The 20832-nt window shown below is 41.8% G+C and overlaps 1 protein-coding gene across 1 annotated transcript in view; it reads right to left on the bottom strand.

Moving 5' to 3' along the window:
- CTDP1 (CTD phosphatase subunit 1) overlaps positions 1 to 16773 on the bottom strand; it is a 96457-nt gene extending 79684 nt beyond the window's left edge. The window contains exons 1-3 of the mRNA XM_064705151.1: positions 16629 to 16773; positions 2730 to 2813; positions 213 to 306 (exon numbers count right to left, since the gene is read on the bottom strand). Of these exons, the coding sequence (XP_064561221.1) occupies positions 213 to 306; positions 2730 to 2770 (135 nt within the window). The 5' untranslated portion in view covers positions 2771 to 2813; positions 16629 to 16773. The remainder of the gene's footprint in view (positions 1 to 212; positions 307 to 2729; positions 2814 to 16628) is intronic.
- Positions 16774 to 20832: the final 4059 nt, after the last annotated feature.

The following is a 20832-nucleotide window of genomic DNA, read 5'->3' on the forward strand; positions in this document are numbered from 1 at the left end:
CAGCTCCAAGAAACACCAGTATGAACCATGAGAAAAATCAATCTACACTAAGATAAACTTACAAAACCCTGGGGCCACTAATGTTCAACCCCAAATTCTTCTTCAAAGGGACACCAAATTTCCTGTATCAAGTACACACCTCCTGCAATTAAGTTTCTCAACTGTGGAGCTACTGTGAAAGGTATGAACAAAGCGAGCATGATGGTACCTACCTCAGAGCTAACTTTCAGTTCTGGGACACTGTGAACCATTGATACAGTTGCTGTGGATAACGGTATGCTCTGCTTTCCATTCTTGCTTCGTATCCTAATCACATAGGGAAAAGAAACATCACATGAGAGAATAATAGTTTAGCAAAATGTTAAACAGACTAAAATCTGTAGCCTCAAACTATTCACCACCAAAAAAATTATTAAGAAGAGCTATTTTAACTAACACACTTTTTCAAATTCTTGCTAATGCAAGTTACTAGACAAAATGGATTGAGATCAAACAAGCTCACCAGAAAAAAAACTGTGCAAAAAGTCACTATACTAAGTTATACTTCCATACAATTGTTTTGTAACACATGCTTTCACTAAGATGAAACACATTTATGGATTGATTTGCATCAAAAAACAAGCTATAAACTAGTGCAAACTACCAAACCACTCAAATTTGAAACTATTCAGTTTCTTTTTTGTTTTGGCAATCACTCAGCATGCAATTATCTACTTGTTTTCCAAGCCAGAATATGAAAACTATGAGCAAAGGATAGACAGTTACTCTCTGCACACAGAGTGACTTATGGGTGACTGCTGCTTCAAAAATACCATTGGAAAAAAATGATGCGTGTATATACAGATATCAACACAGAATAGGTGTCACCCTTGTGTGCATATACATATAAGTGAGGCCAGGTGTGTGACTGCACACACAAGTACAAAATTGCTTGAAAACTCAGAAAATAACCCTCTATAGGATCCCTTTCACTATCTTACATCAACGAACTTATTGTGAATTCTGACATCTAATTGCTCAACAATATTCAAAAAACCTGCCATACAAATTTTGACCTAGGTGACACACGCACATCTTTTAATTCTCTCATGTACCAGTCCCATCAAGGACAAGATTTGGTATCAGATCTACAACAAGAGTTAAACCAGTTTTCCCTTTGTGATAAGCAAACTGCTCAGGATCAACTGTACTGAACTGAGCTGAGGCAGACACAACCCAGAGAGGCATCTTTCCCTGTACCATAGTGTATGGCAGCATTGATGTCCAGTACAAAAAAATACAAAAGTATTTATTTGGTCTGAAGTCTGTACATTTTAGTATCTTACATCCTTTGCTTCAGATTTCAGAAAAATTAATCTTTAACCCTAAATGGCATTTTAAATGAGCCTTTGAAAATTAGACATAAGACATAGTAAGAAGTATTAAGTGAATAAACTTAATTTGCTAAATACCTTGAATTTGTCTGGATTTATTATATGAAACGATAACAGTAGAGCAATATTTAGATGTGACTGTACTCAAACCTCAAATCAAGTGTTCATTCAGGACAGACAAAGCCCTATTCATGATTATCCTGACTTTGTTAGGTTTGCCAAATAATACTTGCTTACAAAATATTAATATTTAACTCTAAATAAAAAGTTATATCCAAACATTAACCAAGCTACTTCTTCCACTCTCAATATTCAGTTCACTTGCACTGGTTTGTGGGTCAATGTTCACAAAATAATTCTTAACAATGAGCATGAATTAAAATGAAACATAAGTATTTCCAGCCAAATGAAATGAGTATGCAACATTAATTTATAAAATCCAAGCAACTATACAGCTTGTTTTGGAACAGCTGTTGAATTAGTAATTTGCTATGCATAAGAAACATACTCTTTACCAAGCAATGAGACTCAGCAAAGGAGAAATACAATAATCTTTTGAATTTGCTTTCTTTTTTGTTGCCTAAGGCTTAAATTCTTTTAGTTCCATGGCATAATATTTCACAAAAAATTGAAAACAGTTAAGAAGCCTTAAATTGAAAGCACTGGAGACAAACTAGCTCCCATTCAGACACAGTACAAATGAAGCAAGGGCATATGAATGAGACTGCTGTTACCTCTAAGCCATTTGCACCTGCACAGATAAAGCTCTCAAGTTTATTAAGCAAGCCACTCTTGACACACCATACAACTCCCAGTCTCTGGTGAGTACATGGAAAATCAGTGTGCTGAGAATTTACCTCTCTACACATGCTCCTTATATTTTCTACCTAAGTTACCCTGCATTACCTCAATGAAGAAAGAGCATGCACAGTTCTTAAATTCTAAATGAGTGGAGACCTCAGAGCAGCCTTCTCTTCACAACCTTTAGCAACCTGAAGGTTCCTGGAGAGGAACTATTTACAAGGATGTGTAGAGACAGGACAACGGGGAATGGCTTTAAACAAAAAAGGGTACGTTTCATTAGCTGTAAGAATGAAATTGTTCTCTGTGAGGGTGATGAGGCAGAGGAACAGAGGAGCTGTGGATGTCTCATCCCTGTTTAAGGCCAGACTGGATGGGACCCTGAGCAACTTTGTTGAGTGGAACTCTCCTCACAGCAAGGGAGTTGGAATTAGATGACCTCCAAGTCCCTTCCAGCCCAGAATATTTTATGATTGTATTAGATGAGAGAAGGAAGAGCTTGAACTCCTAATCAGAAGCAAGGAGAAGTTGGAAAAAAAAGCTGACAATACTTACTGAGTTAAATCCTGGCCACATTCTGCACACAAGCCTTTCATAACAACAGGATGGCTGCAACCTTCCAGTCTCACCAAGACAGCCCTGAAAAAGACATAGGCATTCCATTTACAGAAGGCAGATTACAGACATGTAGATTAGTAACCCATAGACTGAATTAATTCAATGAATAAATTCTGGTTATGACTTGAGTGTCATAACCTCAAGATATATGCTTTTGCCATCACATGGCAAAAAAGACAATCATCTATATTTTCAAATTATTAATTTTCACAACTTCAGAAGTCAACTGAATCATATACTAGGGTCAATTTCTAAGCACAGTTTAGCAAGGAAGTTCAATGAGAACAAGTATTGTTTGTCCAGAAACAGTTTACATTCATTTACATACAACTCTCCATTAATACCCTACTGAGCTACACAGTAATGAAAACCAAATGCAGAAACTTTAGTATCAGAGAACAGCTCAGGTTCTCTTTTAAAATCAGAGTCCAACCATTAACCTAACACTGCCAAGCCCACCACTAAACCATGTCCCTAAGCACCACATCTGCATGTCTTAAATTCATCCAGGGATGGTGTCTCGACCCCCTCCCTGGACAGCGCATTCCAATGCTTGACAGCCCTTCCTGTGAAGAAATTTCTCCTCATATCCAGTATAAACCACCCCTAGCACAACTTGAGGTAATTTCCTCTCCTCCTATTGCCCGATACTTGGAAGAAGCAACTCCCATCTGGCTACAGGCTCCTTTCAGGCAGTTGCAGACAGTGATAAAGTCCTCCTTTGAACCTACTTTGCTCCAGACTAAACACTCCCAGCTCCCTCAGCTGCTCCTCATCAGACATGTGCTCCAGATTCTTTACCAGCTTCACTGCCCTTCTCTGGATATGCTCCAGGACTTCAATGTCCTTTTTGTACTGACAAGTCCAAACTTTAACCCAGGATTTGAGGTGCAGCCTCACCAATGCCGAACACAGGGGCAGACAAATTCTATACCAACTTAAGTTTATTATTTTCATGGCAGACATATAACGCTTCAATCTTCTCATACAAATATTTTAATTTCTGATCCATAAGCCTTGATTCACCACATGTTGAAATAAAGATATAGGAACTGGTATTTTATTCTGTCTTTTAAACAATGGCTAAAACCAAACCAGAAATTGGAGCCGGAAACAGAGAAGTGTGACATTCACTATTCCAAACTCAAACTCTTTAGAAGACAAACTCTATTTTTCAGTTGAATAGTCCAAATAAAGTATTCCTGATCCAGTCATCAAAACTCGTGGTCATGAAAATATCATTATTTATTTTCTCTTAAACACTTAACAGTCATTGTAAGAGACTTGTTTCTGTCATTATAGATGGAGAAACTGATCTTTCAGACTTCCTATTTTTAAAAAATTCCAAGTAGATAGCAGTACTTCAGCAACTACAACATTTCAACTCTGTGATAATGAGCTACAGCATCTCTCTAATATTAAAAAAAAATTAAAGGTCAAGCAGCTAATAAAAATCCCAACCAAAAAGCAAAGAAACCAACAAAATCTGAGCTCTTTCATATACTGACTGTAGTGTCTGAAGTATGGCTTCAAACCTGTATGCAATAAGCAGACTGCAACATGAAGAAAAATGTTTTGCATGCCCAAATCTCTCATTCATATATCTGACTACTAAGCATTTGAGAATTCTAAGCAGAAATTCAGTTTCTAAATAATACCTGCAGCTGCCTACTTGCAATGTGTCCCTTGTTCTTCAACAACCAGAAGAATGATGACTCTACTGCAGTAGAGAATGATGAACAGAAGAAGAATTTTCTGCTTGGAAATTACACCTCCTCTTCCTGTGTAGGTATCTCAGATCCCCCTTTTTTTTTTAAACATGGTATGTATTTCACAGAAAATAAATTGCCAGAAAACAAAGAAAAACAGAAAACAAAGCCAAGACTCTTGGCTCTTTAAAAGAACTGCCAAGATAAAGTGGCCCTTCACTGCGTGATCATTTCACAGATTTCACACAATTTTGGTCTCCTCTCATCCCCCTATGTTTGCATTATTTCATTTGACTCTTCTCCCCACTCCCTTTGACAATATCTCTATCTTTCTGTCTTTTACCTTGATTTACTGCAAAGCTCCTTTTTAGGCTACCAATGCACACTAATGGCCATGTCATTTTCATTCTTGCCATGTGCTCAGTGTAGGAATCAGAAATTACAGACACACCTAAAAGGCCAAAAAACATGCCCTACAGTACAGGGTACAGAAACATGCTTAAGAGATTACAGTGCCTGAGATTATACCCCAAATGAATTGGTTTTCAATAGTTCAGAAGAAAAAAGCCTTTTAACGCCAGCTTGGAAGTCACAGTATCTCTAGACATTCTCTACTTCGCAGTGAAGGTAACCTCACACTCCAGGTATGCAACAGGAGAAGCTGGCATACTCCTGGGCCAAGATGTGATTCAAAATTGGACATGCAAGAGCAATGAGTTTTGTAAGAAAATTAGAGTTCTAAGTTACTTATTGATACTGTTCCTAAACAGCACCTCTGTACCTTTTCTCATACCAAGCATGACCACTAAATAGCATTTTCCTCCTGCAAAATCTAAACATAACCAGAACTCCTGGCCACACTTATATGTACTGGAGATAAAACAAAAAGCACATGATACAAAGTCCTCTGTCATAATGTTCTCTGTGATGCTTAACCCAAAGGACACAGGAAGAACTCCAGAGCCCTGATAAAGCTCTGAGCAACATACAACCAAAGGGTCAAGTTTCAATTACAACTGTCAGGATCTTAGGCAGACCTCTCTCAGGGAAAAAGCCCAACACTACTTATTGCTGAAGAAGGAAAGCCTGAACTCCACTAAGGCTAGGCATACTTAAATTTAAGCACATATATTTTAATTACTAAAGAGGAACAAACACAGACCTCAAGTAGAATGACTTTTTTAAATTGCATGCCTGGAAGCTCTCCTTTACTGTTGAAGTGAGGGATTTTCAAAATGTAATGGCCAAGATCAAAGCCAACTATCAGACAAAAGTGAGCTGAATCAAAGTGTGCATGACTGGTTTTAAATGGCTGCATATGCCAAACACAGGTTCAGGTTTCTTCCTGTTCTCTTCTCTGGGTTGTAAGTGAAACCCACTTAGAAGAACACAGCCTTTCCCTATTCCATTTCTACAAAGATAAAACAGATTTCTCCCCCCACCCCCTCCAAATAGGAGGAACTAGGGCACAATTTACTGCTGGCAACATTAACAGCAATCTTCTTCAGGATCCACACGGTGATAAGCAGAGCTAACTGGCTACTTCAACAACAGCATTGCAAGGAAACTGCCACAAAAGCTGCAAAATCTTTTTCTAGTTTTACTAACTGTCCCAACTGTGCTGATGAGCTGAGTAAAACAACTGGGTAAGAATCACTGCACTATGACAAGCAAACTTTTTTCTGAGCAACCATGGAGGTGGTAGATCACTCCAATACCCCGTCTCATAGCTTAAATGACTGCAACAGAACCACAAACCACCCACGTGGTGGTTCTTTAGTACACTGAAACTCCAACTAGTAAATAAGGAAACCTACTCTGGGCCCTTAATCACATTTTTTCCAGATGTACTTGTAAACACAGAAATTAGGTGAGCCATTAAGGTAAAATTTTACTTTTTGTGGCCACAAACATGAATAGGAACAGATATTTACCAACAGCCTCAGGATGCAACTGATCATAAGCTCATCACTGTTCTCCCAGAGTGTTCTCTACACACACTCTATTTTCAAAGCAAGTCTTTTAATAATATATCTGCTTTAAGGAAGCAGCATGGTAAAGAAAAAAAACCAAGGGGGAAAGTTTTTATGAAATCCAACATGAAGGTTTTGCTTTTATTAACAATGGAAGTTAATGCTTGTGCTAATTCTAAGGCCTGGTCATTACTGTTGACTCCAAATGGAAGAACTTTGTATCAAGCATAACCCTGGCACTGGTTCCTGGTAACTGATTTACATTAGAAGACCAAAATAGAGTTCCTCTATTTGTGCTACACCTCAGTTGTAGCAACCAGTTTACTGGATCAAGGGAACCCACTGCAAACAAAAAGCATTCCCGTAAACATTTTATTATTGCTTAAATTTTCTTTTGTGGTTGGTCATTTTTTTTTCAGCATGTCTAACACTTCCAGCAGCAAGTGCAAGAGTTAGAGAAGAACATAAACAAGAACTCCTTAAGATTTTTTTTCATAATAAGTTTACTATTTACATCAGGAGGGGCTGGTCAGCTGCAGCACATGAGTTCAATGGCCACAAGATATCTTCACAGCTGTCTTCAGTAAAGCCCTGTATTTAAGGACACTCAGCATAACACAGGAATAGAGAGGTTTCCTCTGTTACTCAGAACAAGTCAAACCTGACTGTACATTAACCATGGCCTTCTATTACAGCATGGCTTCACTTCCAGAGGCAACAGCTCCAATGTCACGCTGCCAGAGAAAGGCAGTGGCCTACTTTCTTTACTCCCTACCCTCGTGTTTCCCCTGAAAGCCCACCCCCTCCTCTGGCACTACCAGAAAAGACGATTTCAGTACCCTGCAAGGTAGAACTCACTAGCCCTAACCAAGTTTTCTGCTGGTTTTAGAGTCAAGCAGCTGGTAAAACCAGTCCAGCAAGGGTGACCGATCAAAGCTGCAAATGTTCCACAAACAAGGCTAAGACTGGGGAAAGACAAGACACAGTTTGAACAACTCACATTTACTCTCCACAGTAAACAGGCCACTTTGTTAGCATTTATCTTGCCTATCTGTAAAGACTAGCTTGGACAACTCCAAGTCATGGAAACTTAAGTTTTATTTATTATCTTAAAGTCTGCTTCAAGGTATCATGCACTGACATTGAAAATATAGCGCAAATTTCCAAGATGAAGGTACTGCCCTGCACTGATTCATATCTCATGTAAGATATGGCAGCCAAGTAATTGCTGGGTTTCCTCAGCTCTGTTTGGTATAAAGAGAGACCTCAAATACCACAAGAAACACACAGACCAAGTTGTGACTGTGATCCCTTAAAGCTGCTGCCCTCAATCTGATACCATATGCCCTTCCAATTTGCATTAGAAGATGTCCAAGAGTAGTAGCGCAGCAAAAGGAGATGCTGGTGTGCAAGCGAACAGAATAATCACTGCCTTGGTTTGGCAGAATGCTCAAGGGGATTTTACTGGCAAACTCTCAAGGGGCAAAAATACCAAATGAACACATCTCCAGATCAATGATTATTAATACCAGCCATTACTGAATCAACCAACTGATCCTCAACAAATATGAGCATAAAATCCTTTAGTCATCAGATGAAGTTAGCATCAACCTAAAGCCTGGTTCTACAGTTTCATTCATCAGATTTCTGAAACACTGACATTTTTGTTTGCTTATACCAGAACAATATTTTGTTCCGGTATAAGCAAGCGTGTGTGTCTGCAGCATTTAGAATCCCTACTAAGGGCCCTTACAACCAATTTTCATCAAACTACAGCCTTTGTTACATAGGACACCAGTTTTGTAGCAAGGGTATTTCCAAAGCCTGAATCACCTTGGTCTCACCACGTAAGAGTATTTAACAACTGGATTTATATATTAAACTCTCATTAATATCTGTGAGGAAGCAGAGAGGGTCCTTGAATAATTGATGAAAAATACCAAGGATTCACAAAACACATGGCCCTTGTTGTCCCAGGCAGCACATGGCCGATAGCCTCTTCGAGATATTGGAGGAAATGTCCACTACAGCAGGCACTTGACTTACACTCAAGGATAGCAAACACACACAGCTGCATTTCAAATATGCATGAACCCCAAATGCCTCACCCACGCAAGTCAGGCCTTTTGATTAAATCCCCCAAAACCTAAACAAAATCCCCGTACCCTAGCCTAGATTACTTGGTAAGAACTGCTGTGAGCAATAGCTCACAGAAAGCACAGTTCACACCTGAAGGCATCATCTCAGTTTTTCAAAGCTAGTGGGGAAATTAATGTCTTGAGATGATTTTTCCTCTGTTAAATACAGGCTATTCACACTAGGGGTTAACATGTTGGTGAATTTTTTTCTTCTATTTTCAGGCAAAATACCTATACAGGTTGAGGCTAAGGTCATAAATGCCAAGAGAAACATGGGCCTGGAGTTTCTGGGTTTTATTTATAATCCAAAAAAATATCTTAAGGTTGAAGTAAATCTACTTCCATGATTTGCAAGGCTTTAAGTATTTCTATTTACTTCTGGAGAAGAGTTTGCATTACAAGCAAGGAGTAACCCTCTTCCACCTTCTATGCAGACATCTATGAACAGCTTCTTGCATGTTTCTAAAAGCCACTTCTAAGAGTTAACAATGTATAATCATTACATAAGATCTAGTAAATCTTTCAAATACTATTTATGATGTGTTTTTTATTTAAAACACTTTAAACCAGAAGTATTATTACTTATGAGAATTCAAGACTATTTTTTTTAAAGGGAGAAGGTAAAAATACAGTTCTCAATGCTTTTACATGGAACCCCTTCAAAATAAGGAAGGTCACACAGAATTAATTCAGAAGTAGAAAGATGCAAGCCTGTAACTCTGTAACTTGTATCTCTAGCAATAAGTACTTTGAATAATCACAGAAGAAAACAGGCTGTCATATCTCAGTAATTCATTTAAGCAATAAACAGTTCTGCAGCCCACTCCCCCCATTACTGTTGTCAAAGGCTGACATTACCTTTAGGAATTTGCTTTTCTATTGCTACTTCTCTCTGACTGCAGTATTAGTCATGCAGCAGTTCTCAAATACCTGGTTCAAAACACCACCTGGGAGTTGAGGAACATCCATCTGACAGCAGGATCAATCCAAATCTATGTGATGAACCCTGGCTATCTAAGTGGCACTTATTCAAAAATTTGAACTGAGTAGTGACCGTATAGCCTTCTAATCAGCAGAACAACAATTAACCTAAACCTGCAGTTTTCTCAAACCACACTTGAACTTTCACATCAGTTACTAAAGAATGGTACTTGCAGATGAACTGCTGCAAATCCAGACAACATTCTCGGACTAATTCCACTGCTGGCTAATTTTTGGGGTTTTTTTCAGGCATACAACTCTCCCTCAGATAAAGGCACAATTTCCCCTTATCTCAGAACAACTTACCACTGCATTCCTCCTACACCCAGTCAAGATCACCTGCAATTACCAGAACAAATCTGGTTTGCCTCCTGCACCTGTAGGTTCATATCTAGACAAACAGAAACAGATGAACACCAACACAGCCTGGACATCGAAGCAGAGAAAGAGAGTTTCAAATACAAACACACAGAGAGCAGCTGACATCAAATCTATAAACACGGGCTTTACCTCTTCCTGTGCAAAGAACTCTGTGAGGATCCTGTGATCTCTCCCCCTCTGCCTTGGAAAGCTGCATCTATTAACAGAATATTACATCTTCTTCAAACATTTTATCACTTTTCCCACTAAAACCACACACTTAGGCAATCACGGTCCTTTTGCCTGTTACTTCCAAACAGCAAATAAAATGGGAAGAGGCTTACTGCAGGATGCACAATCCTCCAGTCTAACAGCTTCCTCCCATCCTTTCCTTTAATAGATACTGTGGCAAACTGAGCTGGATGCTACGTCCTGCATGCTCTCCTCTGGGACTTCCTGTTAAACCAGATGAACACAGTTACATAGGAAAAATTAACAACTTTTAACACCCTGAAGAGCAATTATGAACCAAACTGCCCTAAGTTACACCACAGTGTTCAAACGAGGAGCAGCAGCTCCACGTTTGACAACAACCATATGACAACAGCATCGTGTGAGCCCAGAAGCCCAACACACTCTGAAAGCAGAGGACAACAGCTTAGAAAGTTGCTCAGCTTATAAAAGGTAAGTGTGATAAACAGCTGTAAAGTTGATCAAGTTCTGTTCTTGAGCAATGCTTTCTTTGGTGAGGGCCACTTGCCCCCGCTCTGCCTTTCTGTGAATGGGAATCCACAGCATTCACTCCACTAAGCTTGGACCAAGACTATTTGCCTTTCACACGTTCTCAAATGCTGCAAAGTCTTAGATGCCATCTTCAAACTAGAAAACACTAGAAAGCAAACAAATAGGCATTATTCAATTCTACTGCATCAATATCTCTGCCTTATGCTACACTGTTTCTTAGAAAGGTTGTAGAAAAGTAATTTGGGTTTTTTTGGGTTTTTTTAAAGATATTAGTGCAATAGTGACCTGGCAATATCCCAACTGTTATCTTAAAAAAGAAAGCATTTCCTTTAACACAGCAACACTGTGTTAAAGAAAACAAGGGGAGCCTTTCCATCTTCCAAAGCCTTTTTAAGACTAGCAGTCTCTCCTACTGGTGACAGTTCTATCCTTCCCACACTTCCAATTCCATAGGTCTAACTTCAACATAACCAAACTTAGACAAAATGCACAATCAAGATCCTTAAACTGCAACCTGTAATGCATTACCTGCCCTCCAGGAAGTCATTTCATGCTCCCCTATTTGCTTTAAAAGACAACTACTGCCAATTCAGCTAACTATATATAGCAGAAGACCTTAAGTTAACCTTTGATTTTTAAACTACACAAAATAGATAACCACAAGAATATTTTATAAGTGACAACTTACAATGAATTGTCTATTATAATTTTCCAAAATTATAATTCCAAAAATTAAAGGCTGGCAGCTCTTTACTGAACCTTGAAGCTAATACGTCAAGACAAACTTTCAGAACAATTCAAAGCTAAAGTCTTGTCACTCCCTTCCTCAAACTTTTTCAATCCTTCCCAGGAAAAACATCTATGTATTGTGCAACATAAAAATTAAAGGTCTCATTGCAGTCCCCCTGTGAGAATTTTTATCCATACATTTTCTCTTCAGAAGAGAAAAACTACAGAAAACCAGGTTGCAGTTGCAGAGAAGAAACAACATGTGCAATTGCCTTTGAAAAAGACTGGTTTTCTAAACAACTCTAGTATTAAAGTAAAGCTCAAAAGTACCCTAAAGAAACTAGACAGCAATAACTAAGAAAGAAATTCCATGACCATTTGGGTAAAAATACAATCTATTTCCAGCACAGACATTTACAAACGAACATTTTTTAAAAACTGCTATAACGCGCTTGTAAGTTCTCCAATGGGATGCATAAAATACTACCATGAGCTATCTCATTCTGTCTGCTGGCCCACAGACTCACACACAGCAAAAAGTCCTTGAGCTCAAGCAAGGTGAGCAACTCATAGTACAAACTAAGAGAGCAGAAAATTCCCTCATTTGGGAGAAACCTTTTAAAGATAAGAACGTTACTAAAGACTATCATACAAAATGCTGAATGGAACATACACAACTTTAAAAATGTTATTCCCCAGTGTTGACATGCCATTTATTCCCTTGATGACTCTTCTGGCATTTACACAATCACTTTGATCTGACCCATCTATGGGCTACTGCTGAAAGGATAAATTACTCCCCGTTTCCCTGTACCACACTCCTGTCAAAGCAGCTGAATAAACCATGGGAATTGGTTACTATGGACCATTTTACAGGAGATTGGACGGGAAGGATGAGAAACCAAGCCATCTTTACATGTTTTCCAACACCCTGCTCAATGCAAGCTGAAGGCACTCAAGTCTGAGCATCCCTTCCAGCCAACTCCCATATTAGCATGAAGCAAGCAGGAAACCAAGGTCTAAGAAAGCCACACTGAGGAAAGCTGCATACACAAGGCTGCTACAACCACACTACTGGTAAATTCCCTGATGCCTGTTTCCAACCAAACCCAAATGAGCAGCTTGATCCTCTTAGATAAAGAAGCTCCTACAAGTTTTGTGAAACAAGGCCATGTAACAAAAAGGAACTTTGTCCTCTACCATTCAGTCCAATGAACAATCCTGTGAGCTTCCAACTTGTTAGGTGTCTAGGAATAGGCAAAAGAGAAGGCAATGAAAGACAAAAGCCCTCATTCAGAACTTGCATCTTTTTCACTATCCAGTTCAACCAAACACCAGAGAGACGCCCTTCTTTTAATGTTTCTTGGTATCACAGTACACAGCAGAAAGGAGAAGGGGAAAATTAAAAAAAAAAAAGAGACTGAAGTCAGAAAGATGCATACTGAAACTTACTATAAAAATAATGGGATGAATTCAGGCATAAAAAGGAATTAGACAAGAGATACACTAAGTTAGGATTGTTAAGTATTATTCAACAATCCTCAATGTTTGGCACTAAGGGGTTTTTTAGACTCATACCTTCATCAAATATTTGACAGGATATTATGAAAACATTTGTGTCTAACAAACAGCAAGTTACTTTTTCCTGTAGTTTGTTAAGTGTCACCACTTTAAAATAAACTGTCATTCATTAGCATTTTTTCCCCTTTAAGAAGACTGTAAGATACATGGTACTGGGGTCTGGCCTTAAGTGGACAGTAAACCAGGCCCTGAGCCTATGTGACATTAGATAACCAACAGAAGATATTATTTTAAAAATATATAATCAAGTTTCTGGCACAAAAAACCCCAAAACCAAAAAATAACCCAAACAAACAAACAAACAAAAAAACCCCAAAAAAACCAAGCAATGACACAAAAATCTAGAATTTTAGAGAACAAATCCCCATCTCTTTCCTGCTATCTTCTCCAAAACCAAAACAAGTTTTGCTTCACTAGGATCCAGATAGTTTAAACATGATGTTTATTACAACACGAATATACTCTGTAGAAGAATGTGAATTTTTGCTATTAAAGGTATGTGGGAAGACACAAAGATACCCAGATTAAATATACAGGTAATAAATATTTCAGAAGACTCTTCTAATGTGAAGCAAACAAGACACTTGTAATACTCTTTTATGTTTTATATTAGAAACATAGGCAATCATTTTACATTAGAAACACTTATGTAAATATTTGAATAAAGCATTAATACTGACCCAACCCAGAATCCTGCCATACCTGTAGCACCTTCAGAATGATTAACCCAGATGGCTAACTGGCACTAATAATACACAAAGCAGTGCAGGATTTTTGGCACTTTATTTGCTGCTCCTGCTATCCATCAAAATTACGCTTCTTAAACATCAAAGGCCTTTCATTAACTGCTTCCTGCACTCCCTGTTATTTACAGTCCTAAAAGGTTAGACACCTTTCTCTCTCAAGTTCCAGTCTGACTCGTGGTGCAAGCCCACCTCTGCAAGAACAAGCACAAGTTACCTACTGCCTGCATGCCTTGGGCTCTTCTCTGGGAAAAGTTTGCAACCCTGCCAATGCTAAAACGTGGGTAATAACACTACAAAAAAATTAATTGCTGTAAATGTGCAAAATTACTTTCATGCAGCAAAAGATTCCATCTCATGCTGGATATGAAAGAAAAATAATCAAAAGTTAGAAATGTGTCTTCTTAATTGGGAGAGACTTCTGCTAAATGATGTCTTTATTTCCAGAAATATTATGATCTGACAAAGAAGAAAATTCAGCCACTCATTGCTTATCCTCAAATAAAAAGATTTGATCAACTTATGTTCTAATGAAAAGGAAAAATATTTTGAATAGAAACAGTACTTCTACAGTGTTTTAGAGTCTGACAAATACTTGCAAGTATCTTTGGTTCAAAGAGAATTCAGAATTCATTCAGAATTCAGGCTAAATCAGCCTAACCTGCTAAATCAAGTTCATTTTTCTAAAGGCAGCATGGCCATTTCTGGACAGTTTGGATTACAAAAAGGGCATCTTCAGCAGATGATGAATAAATTTCAGCGGCTATTTACTTTAATCACACCTGTGTTTTAATAATGCAACATCTTAACACATATTGAAATATTGTTACTGAAATGTTATTATTTCAATGCCACAAAATGGGAAGCCACAGGCAAGAGATTGAATGTTTGCTAAAAAAACTTTTCAGTGAACAAAAAAATGCATTTATGTCTTCAATAGCTGAACAGTTCTATTCCCCTTAGATCATGCTTATTCTACCTCTTCACTTGAACTTTTCCCTTGCACTCACCCAGTACATACCACAGCAACAAGCAACAGAGGAACCTAACTGAAAAGTCAGAATTCCAGAAGCATAACACCGAGCAATGATCAATATCAACCATAATCTTTAAGTTGTTTAAGATACAAATATTCCAGAAGCCAAGAACAATGGTAATAAAGAACACAGTTTATTTTCTAATTGTCTCAAAGCAAGGAATTGCTAATTATAATCAAGTGACATTTGACTGGACAAATCCAGTAGGAACAACATATAAAAATTTGTGCATTCCAGTCCATGAAGTTAACATTGAGCAAAGCAAAAACTAAAATGCTGCTAAATCAGCAGCAGACCCAGACTACTTTAAATCGATTATATTTTTCATTTACAATATCTTTAGTTTGGTTTTCCTTCCAAGTGCTTAGCTAAACAAAAAAACTGATAAAGTTATCTCCCCTTTTATTCAGTGCTAACAACATGAATTTCATCATGCATATGGCATTTTAAAATCTCAGTCTGTACTTTTAAGATATTTTTTAGTCCGACCTAGCATTTACAGTACCTTTGTTCTACATCAGGTATTAAAGATTGCCCATGCTGAACCAGATGCAAAAGCAGAATGCTGATGCAGCACAAAAGGAAAGCCACTGTCTTATCTCAGAAAGAGATATCTCTATAGCAAGAAACACATTGCTTGCACCTCCTCAGTAGCACATTATATGACTGACTGATATAAAAATGCATCAGACTAGTTTTTCTTGAACCTTCCAGAGCACTCCCATTCACAGATGTTTTGCATATACTAGTGAATTTCAATCAAGAAAGTTTAGGCCTGGCTGCTCCCACCTAAAAATCAAGAGAACTGCAATCAAAGTAAATAGCTTGCTGTAATAAACCAGAAGAAGTAGATTGTTTAACTAGTTTCCTGCTGAGAAAGAATAAATCTGCTTAAAGTACAGGGTAGCAGGCTATTTGTCCAATTCAATGTAGAAATCTGGGCACCCCACTATCAGGAATTTAAGAATTTAAAAGTCAACGAACATTCAGCCTTATTAGACAAACCCATTGCTAAACTATAGGAAAAAAAGTGTTTTTTAGTCCCTTGCTCTTCTAAAAGATAAAATCTCGGTTGTATTTGTGAAGTCTCGTACATTAAAACATTCACAGTATTAAAAACATTTAGACGGCCAATGTTACGTGTAAGGTACTTAATTTTAAAATGCCTTGCCGCACTGTTGTTTCCCATTAAAACTCCTATGGAGCACAAAATGATCTGTCTGCTCCCCGAGTTTTGCACCAACCTAACAGGCAAATAACAAAGAATCTATTAGGAGAAGAGGCAGTAGGCAGAAACTGATGCTCAGGAAGTTCCACCTGAACACGGGGAACAACTTCTTTATTTTGCTAGTGGCTGTACACTAGAAGAGGTACCCCAGACTGTGGAGCCTCCCTCACCGCAGATATCCCAGAACCATCTGGAGGCAATCCCGTTCAACATGTAGGCCGATCCTGCATGAGCAGCGAGGCTGGATCAGATGACGCACTATGGTCCCTTTCAACCTAACTCATTCTGATTCTCATTCTCAATCAAATTTGTGATTTCCAAGTAGCGCTTCCAGTAAGCGCAGTGTCTGGAGAGCCCCAACGCAGCAGGAGGGACGCACCGCTCTCTGAGACAGAGCTCACGGCAAAGGGCTCAGCTCTGAAACACGGGAGTGGGGCACGATTCCTCGGCACCTCCCCGGTCGCTTCCTCCTCCTCCTCGCACGGCAGCTTCCCTGCGCACAGCGCCGGAGGAAGGGCCTTTGTGAGCGGGGCCCGGCCCGGCCCCTCGCAAGGAGCGCGAACGCCGCGTCCCGCCAAGGCCGCCCCCACCCCCGACCCCGGCCCGCACTCACCCGGGCGCGATCACCTGGCCGGGCCGCGCGCACAGCTCGCGCACCACGCCGGGCCGCTCCGCGCGCAGCCTGCGCTCGGGGCCGCCGCGCTGCGGGCGGGCGGAGGCGCCGCTGGCGGCGGGCGGCAGCGGGGCGGCGGCGGGGCCGGCGGGGCGCGGGGCGGGCGGCGGCGGCAGCGGGGCGCAGAGCGCCAGCACCGACCCGATCTGCACCGCCGCCCCCACCGACACCTTCCACTCCAGCAGACGCAGCGGCCGGGGGCCGGGAGCGCGGATCTCCGCCACCGACGCCGGGCCGTCCGCGCCGGACCCGCCACCCCGCTCTGGCCGATCCTCCATCGCCCCGGCCGGCGGCGGAGGAGGGTGAGTCGGGGGTGCCCGGCAGTGGGGCCGGACCTGGTGCTACCGCCGCCGCGGGGGGGGGTCGGGACGCCCCGGTAGTCACCGGTGGCGCTGACGGCGGCGGGGTCACGGCGGCTCCGCGCAGGCGCCGCGCCGCGCGTCCGGCCGCGCTTAAAGGCACAGGCGGCCAGGCCCGCGGGGCGGCGCGGGGAGGAACTACGGCTCCCGGCAGCCCCCGCGCCCCGCCCGCCGGCCCCGAGCGGCGTCTCAGAACCGGAATTGGCAATATCCCGAGTTCGGACCCGCGGGCGTCTTGGGGTCCGACTCGTGGCCGTGCACGGAACACCTCCAGAATCACATCATGTGCCTGAGAGCGTTGTCCGAGCCGTCCTTGAATTCCGTGAGGCTTGGTGCTGTGACCACTTTCCTGGGGAGCCTGTTCCAGTGCTCAACCATCCTTTGGGTGAAGACCTTTTTATGTTCCTATTATCCGACTGTTTTGGTTTAGCCCCAGCCAACAGCCATGCCCTACGCAGCAACTTTCTTACTGCCCTACAAGCAGAACTGGGGAGAGACTTGGAAGGGTAAAAGCTGGAAAACTCATGGTTGAAAGGATGACAGTTTAACAGGAAAACCAAAAGCCATGTGCTCAAACAACGCAAAACAAGGAATTGATTCACTGCTTCCCATGGGCAGGCAGGTGTTCAGCCATCCCCAGGAGAGCAGGGCCCCATCACATGTCACAAATTGGGAATGCAAACACCCATCACTCCAAATGTCCCCCCTTTCTCATTCCTCCCTCCACTATATTTACTGACCATGATTCCTGTGGTCTGGAATATCCCTCTGGTCAGCTGGGGTCACTTCACCTTTCCTGGCTGTGACTCCTCCCAAGCACCCCCACATTCATTGCCAGCATGGCAGTATGGAAAGCAGAAAAGGCCTTGGCTCTGTGCAAGTCCTGCTCAGAAATAACAAAAACATTTCTAAATTATCAACCCTGTGCTCTGCACCAATCTAAAACACAGTTGCATTCCAGCCACTGTGAATGAAGTTAACTCTACCCTAGCAAAATCCAGAGCACCAATCTAAACCTCCCCTGACACAGCTGCAGTCCATTCCCTTGGGTCCTGTCACTGGTCACCACAGAGAGGAGATCAATGCCTGCCCTTCCTTTTTGTCTTATGAGGAAGCTATGGACTGAGTCCCCCCTCAATCTCCTCTAGGCTGAACAGACCAAGTGACCTCAGCTGCTCCTCATACAGCTTCTCCTCAAGACCCTTCACCATCCTTGTGGACCTCCTTTGGACACTCTATAAGTGTTTTATATATTTTTTATATTGTGGTGCCCAAAACTGCACACAGCACCCGAGGTGAGGCTGCACCTTTGCAGAACACATTTGGACAGTCACACCACTCTGCTCTGTGCTGCTGCTGCCCGATGCCTGGACCCTGAGGAGCCTCTGGAAGCTCTGCAGCACTCTCCAGCTCTCCCCTGGGTGGGAGGGCAGGTGGAAGAGGAGGGCGCCCTTGCCTGGCAGAGCAGCCAGCTCCCCGTGGTGCTGGCCCCCCACTGCAGTACACTGGCAGGGCAGGGAGGAGCTTGGATATGGGTGTATCCACAGAGGAGCTTGGATGTGGACATGGCCCAGCAGAGGCACAGCCAAACAAGACCAGCAGGGCTGACTGGAGCTGAGGTCAGAGACGTCCCTAAGGGCATGTGTTCTCCACCAAAAGGTGCCATGGACATGCTTCCCACCCATGGCAGCCACATGGTAGGGTACTTTTATCTCTTCAGCCGCATGCCAAGGATGGAGGCCTTGTGCCATGTGCCAAACCCAGTGCAGCCTGCTATGGAGCAATGAGATTCCATAGCTCCATGCTCCGGTTGAGCATTCCATGGGAATTCCATAGGAATGCTCAACTACCTCAACATCTCTAGTGCTTATGTAGCAAGTGCACCAAATCCTTTTACCTCATTAGTGTTTCCTGAATTAACATCTTGACCTAAGAGCTCAGAGCAGCAGATGCCAGGGTCTTCCACAAGGAGTCTTTTCCAGAGAGTGACTGGCTTGCTAGTGGTCAGGATTTTGGTAGGGATGTTGAGGAATACATGTAGTGCCCATAGCTCAGTATGCAGGTGCAGTGTGAGCTGCAGGTGGAGCACTGGAGGGGCAGGAACCTGAACCTGAGCCCCAGATGAGAGGCCATGACCTGCCAGCCCTTTGCATAACAAAGGGCCTGGGGACCTGTGGTGCACCCAGGGGACCTGGGCAACCCAGAGACACAGGAGGAGCTGGTGACTCCAGACTTTCCCATACTTTAACTTAGAGGGTATAAAACCCCAGGGTTTCCTTTGTCACTCCTTAGAGGCACCCACCTCAAGCTGTTATTTTTGATATTGCACCATGATTAAATTATTTTAAGGATCAGGATGTCTGAGATTCTGCTAAAGGAAACCTGGGGTTGAGCCCATAAGGAAACCTGGTCTGACTGGGAGTATGGAGGATGCAGCTGCCAAAGGGGCCTTGGTCCCAGATTAGGTGATGTCAGAGTGGCTCCTGGATGGTCAGACAGGGAAGTTTCCTTACCAGGGAGAAGACTGTCAGCATACAGTCTACAGGCAGTCTCCAGACAGTAGGTACTCCTGAGTTTTTCCCTTTTAACATTAGTTAAGAGAGACCTTAAAACCAGTGTGGACTGGTTGGGAACTGGACCTGCAAGACATTGCCATGAACATCATTATGAGCTTGGGTTGTGAGACAGCCACCATCACCAACAATCAGAAACTGGGAAATTTTGGAGTGAAAGTTGCTGTGCCTCTATTATCAGCTCCTTGTACACAGATACAATGGCATATTGTATTGTGTATTATTCTTAATGTTCCTTTCATGCTGTCCTGCACGTGTGGTAAAGCTACTTCATAAAAGGTGAGTACTTTTTGCATAGTATTCCATCTCTCTACTACTTGTGTTGCTTTATTTGTTCTTTCATAATCTGAAATAAATAAAATCTGAAAATCTGAAATGAAAATAAAAATAATTGGCACTGTAACAATATGCCCTTGTCCTCTTGCACATGAAAACTGAACTTTGAACCCCCAGTGAGCTCTGATGAGGTCACCTTCAAACTCTACCAGGAAGTGCCGACTTGCAGGATTTCTCCTCAACTCTCACCTCAGTGTTTTTATCTCACACCCACCCTTCTTTCTTTTGTAGAGTGGATTGATACTGTTTTGCTCAGGGACAGCAGGCTGATGACTGCCTCAAGAGTGAAAAGGAAAGAAGACAGCCTCAAGGATCAGGAGAATTCATTGGGAATTCCTCTATTAAAACTTTTTAGACTTCCAAATCTAGCAAAGATCTGACAATCTGGTTCCATCAAGACTGGTTGTCATAATAGTCAAGGAAAGGATGAAATAATAGCTGAAGTGGGAAGGGGCCTTTGGCAATCATCTAGTCCTAGCTACCCATCCCAAAGCAGAGGCAACTAGCAGGTTTCTCTGGGTCACGTCCAATTCGGTTTTGACTGTCTCCAAAGATGGAGACTCTAGAGCCTCTCTGAGCAACCTGTGCCAGTGTACGACCGACCTTACAGTGAAAAAAGCATTTTCTTGTGTTTAAGTGGAATTTTGTATGCTTCAGTTCATACCAATTGCCTCTTGTCCTTTTACAGGGGCACCATTGACAAAAGTCTGTCTTCTTTATCAACTCTACCCCATCTCTATCAAATGTCTATACACATTGGTAAGATCCCTCTGGAGCCTTCTGTTCTCCAGGCTGAACCATCCCAGCTCTCTCAGCCTCTACTCACGTGACAGATGCTCCAAGCATTTTAATAGCATTGTGCCCTTTTGCTCCTGT

This window comes from Zonotrichia leucophrys, chromosome 2, assembly GCF_028769735.1.
Source record: "Zonotrichia leucophrys gambelii isolate GWCS_2022_RI chromosome 2, RI_Zleu_2.0, whole genome shotgun sequence".
In the NCBI taxonomy this organism is placed as follows: domain Eukaryota; kingdom Metazoa; phylum Chordata; class Aves; order Passeriformes; family Passerellidae; genus Zonotrichia; species Zonotrichia leucophrys.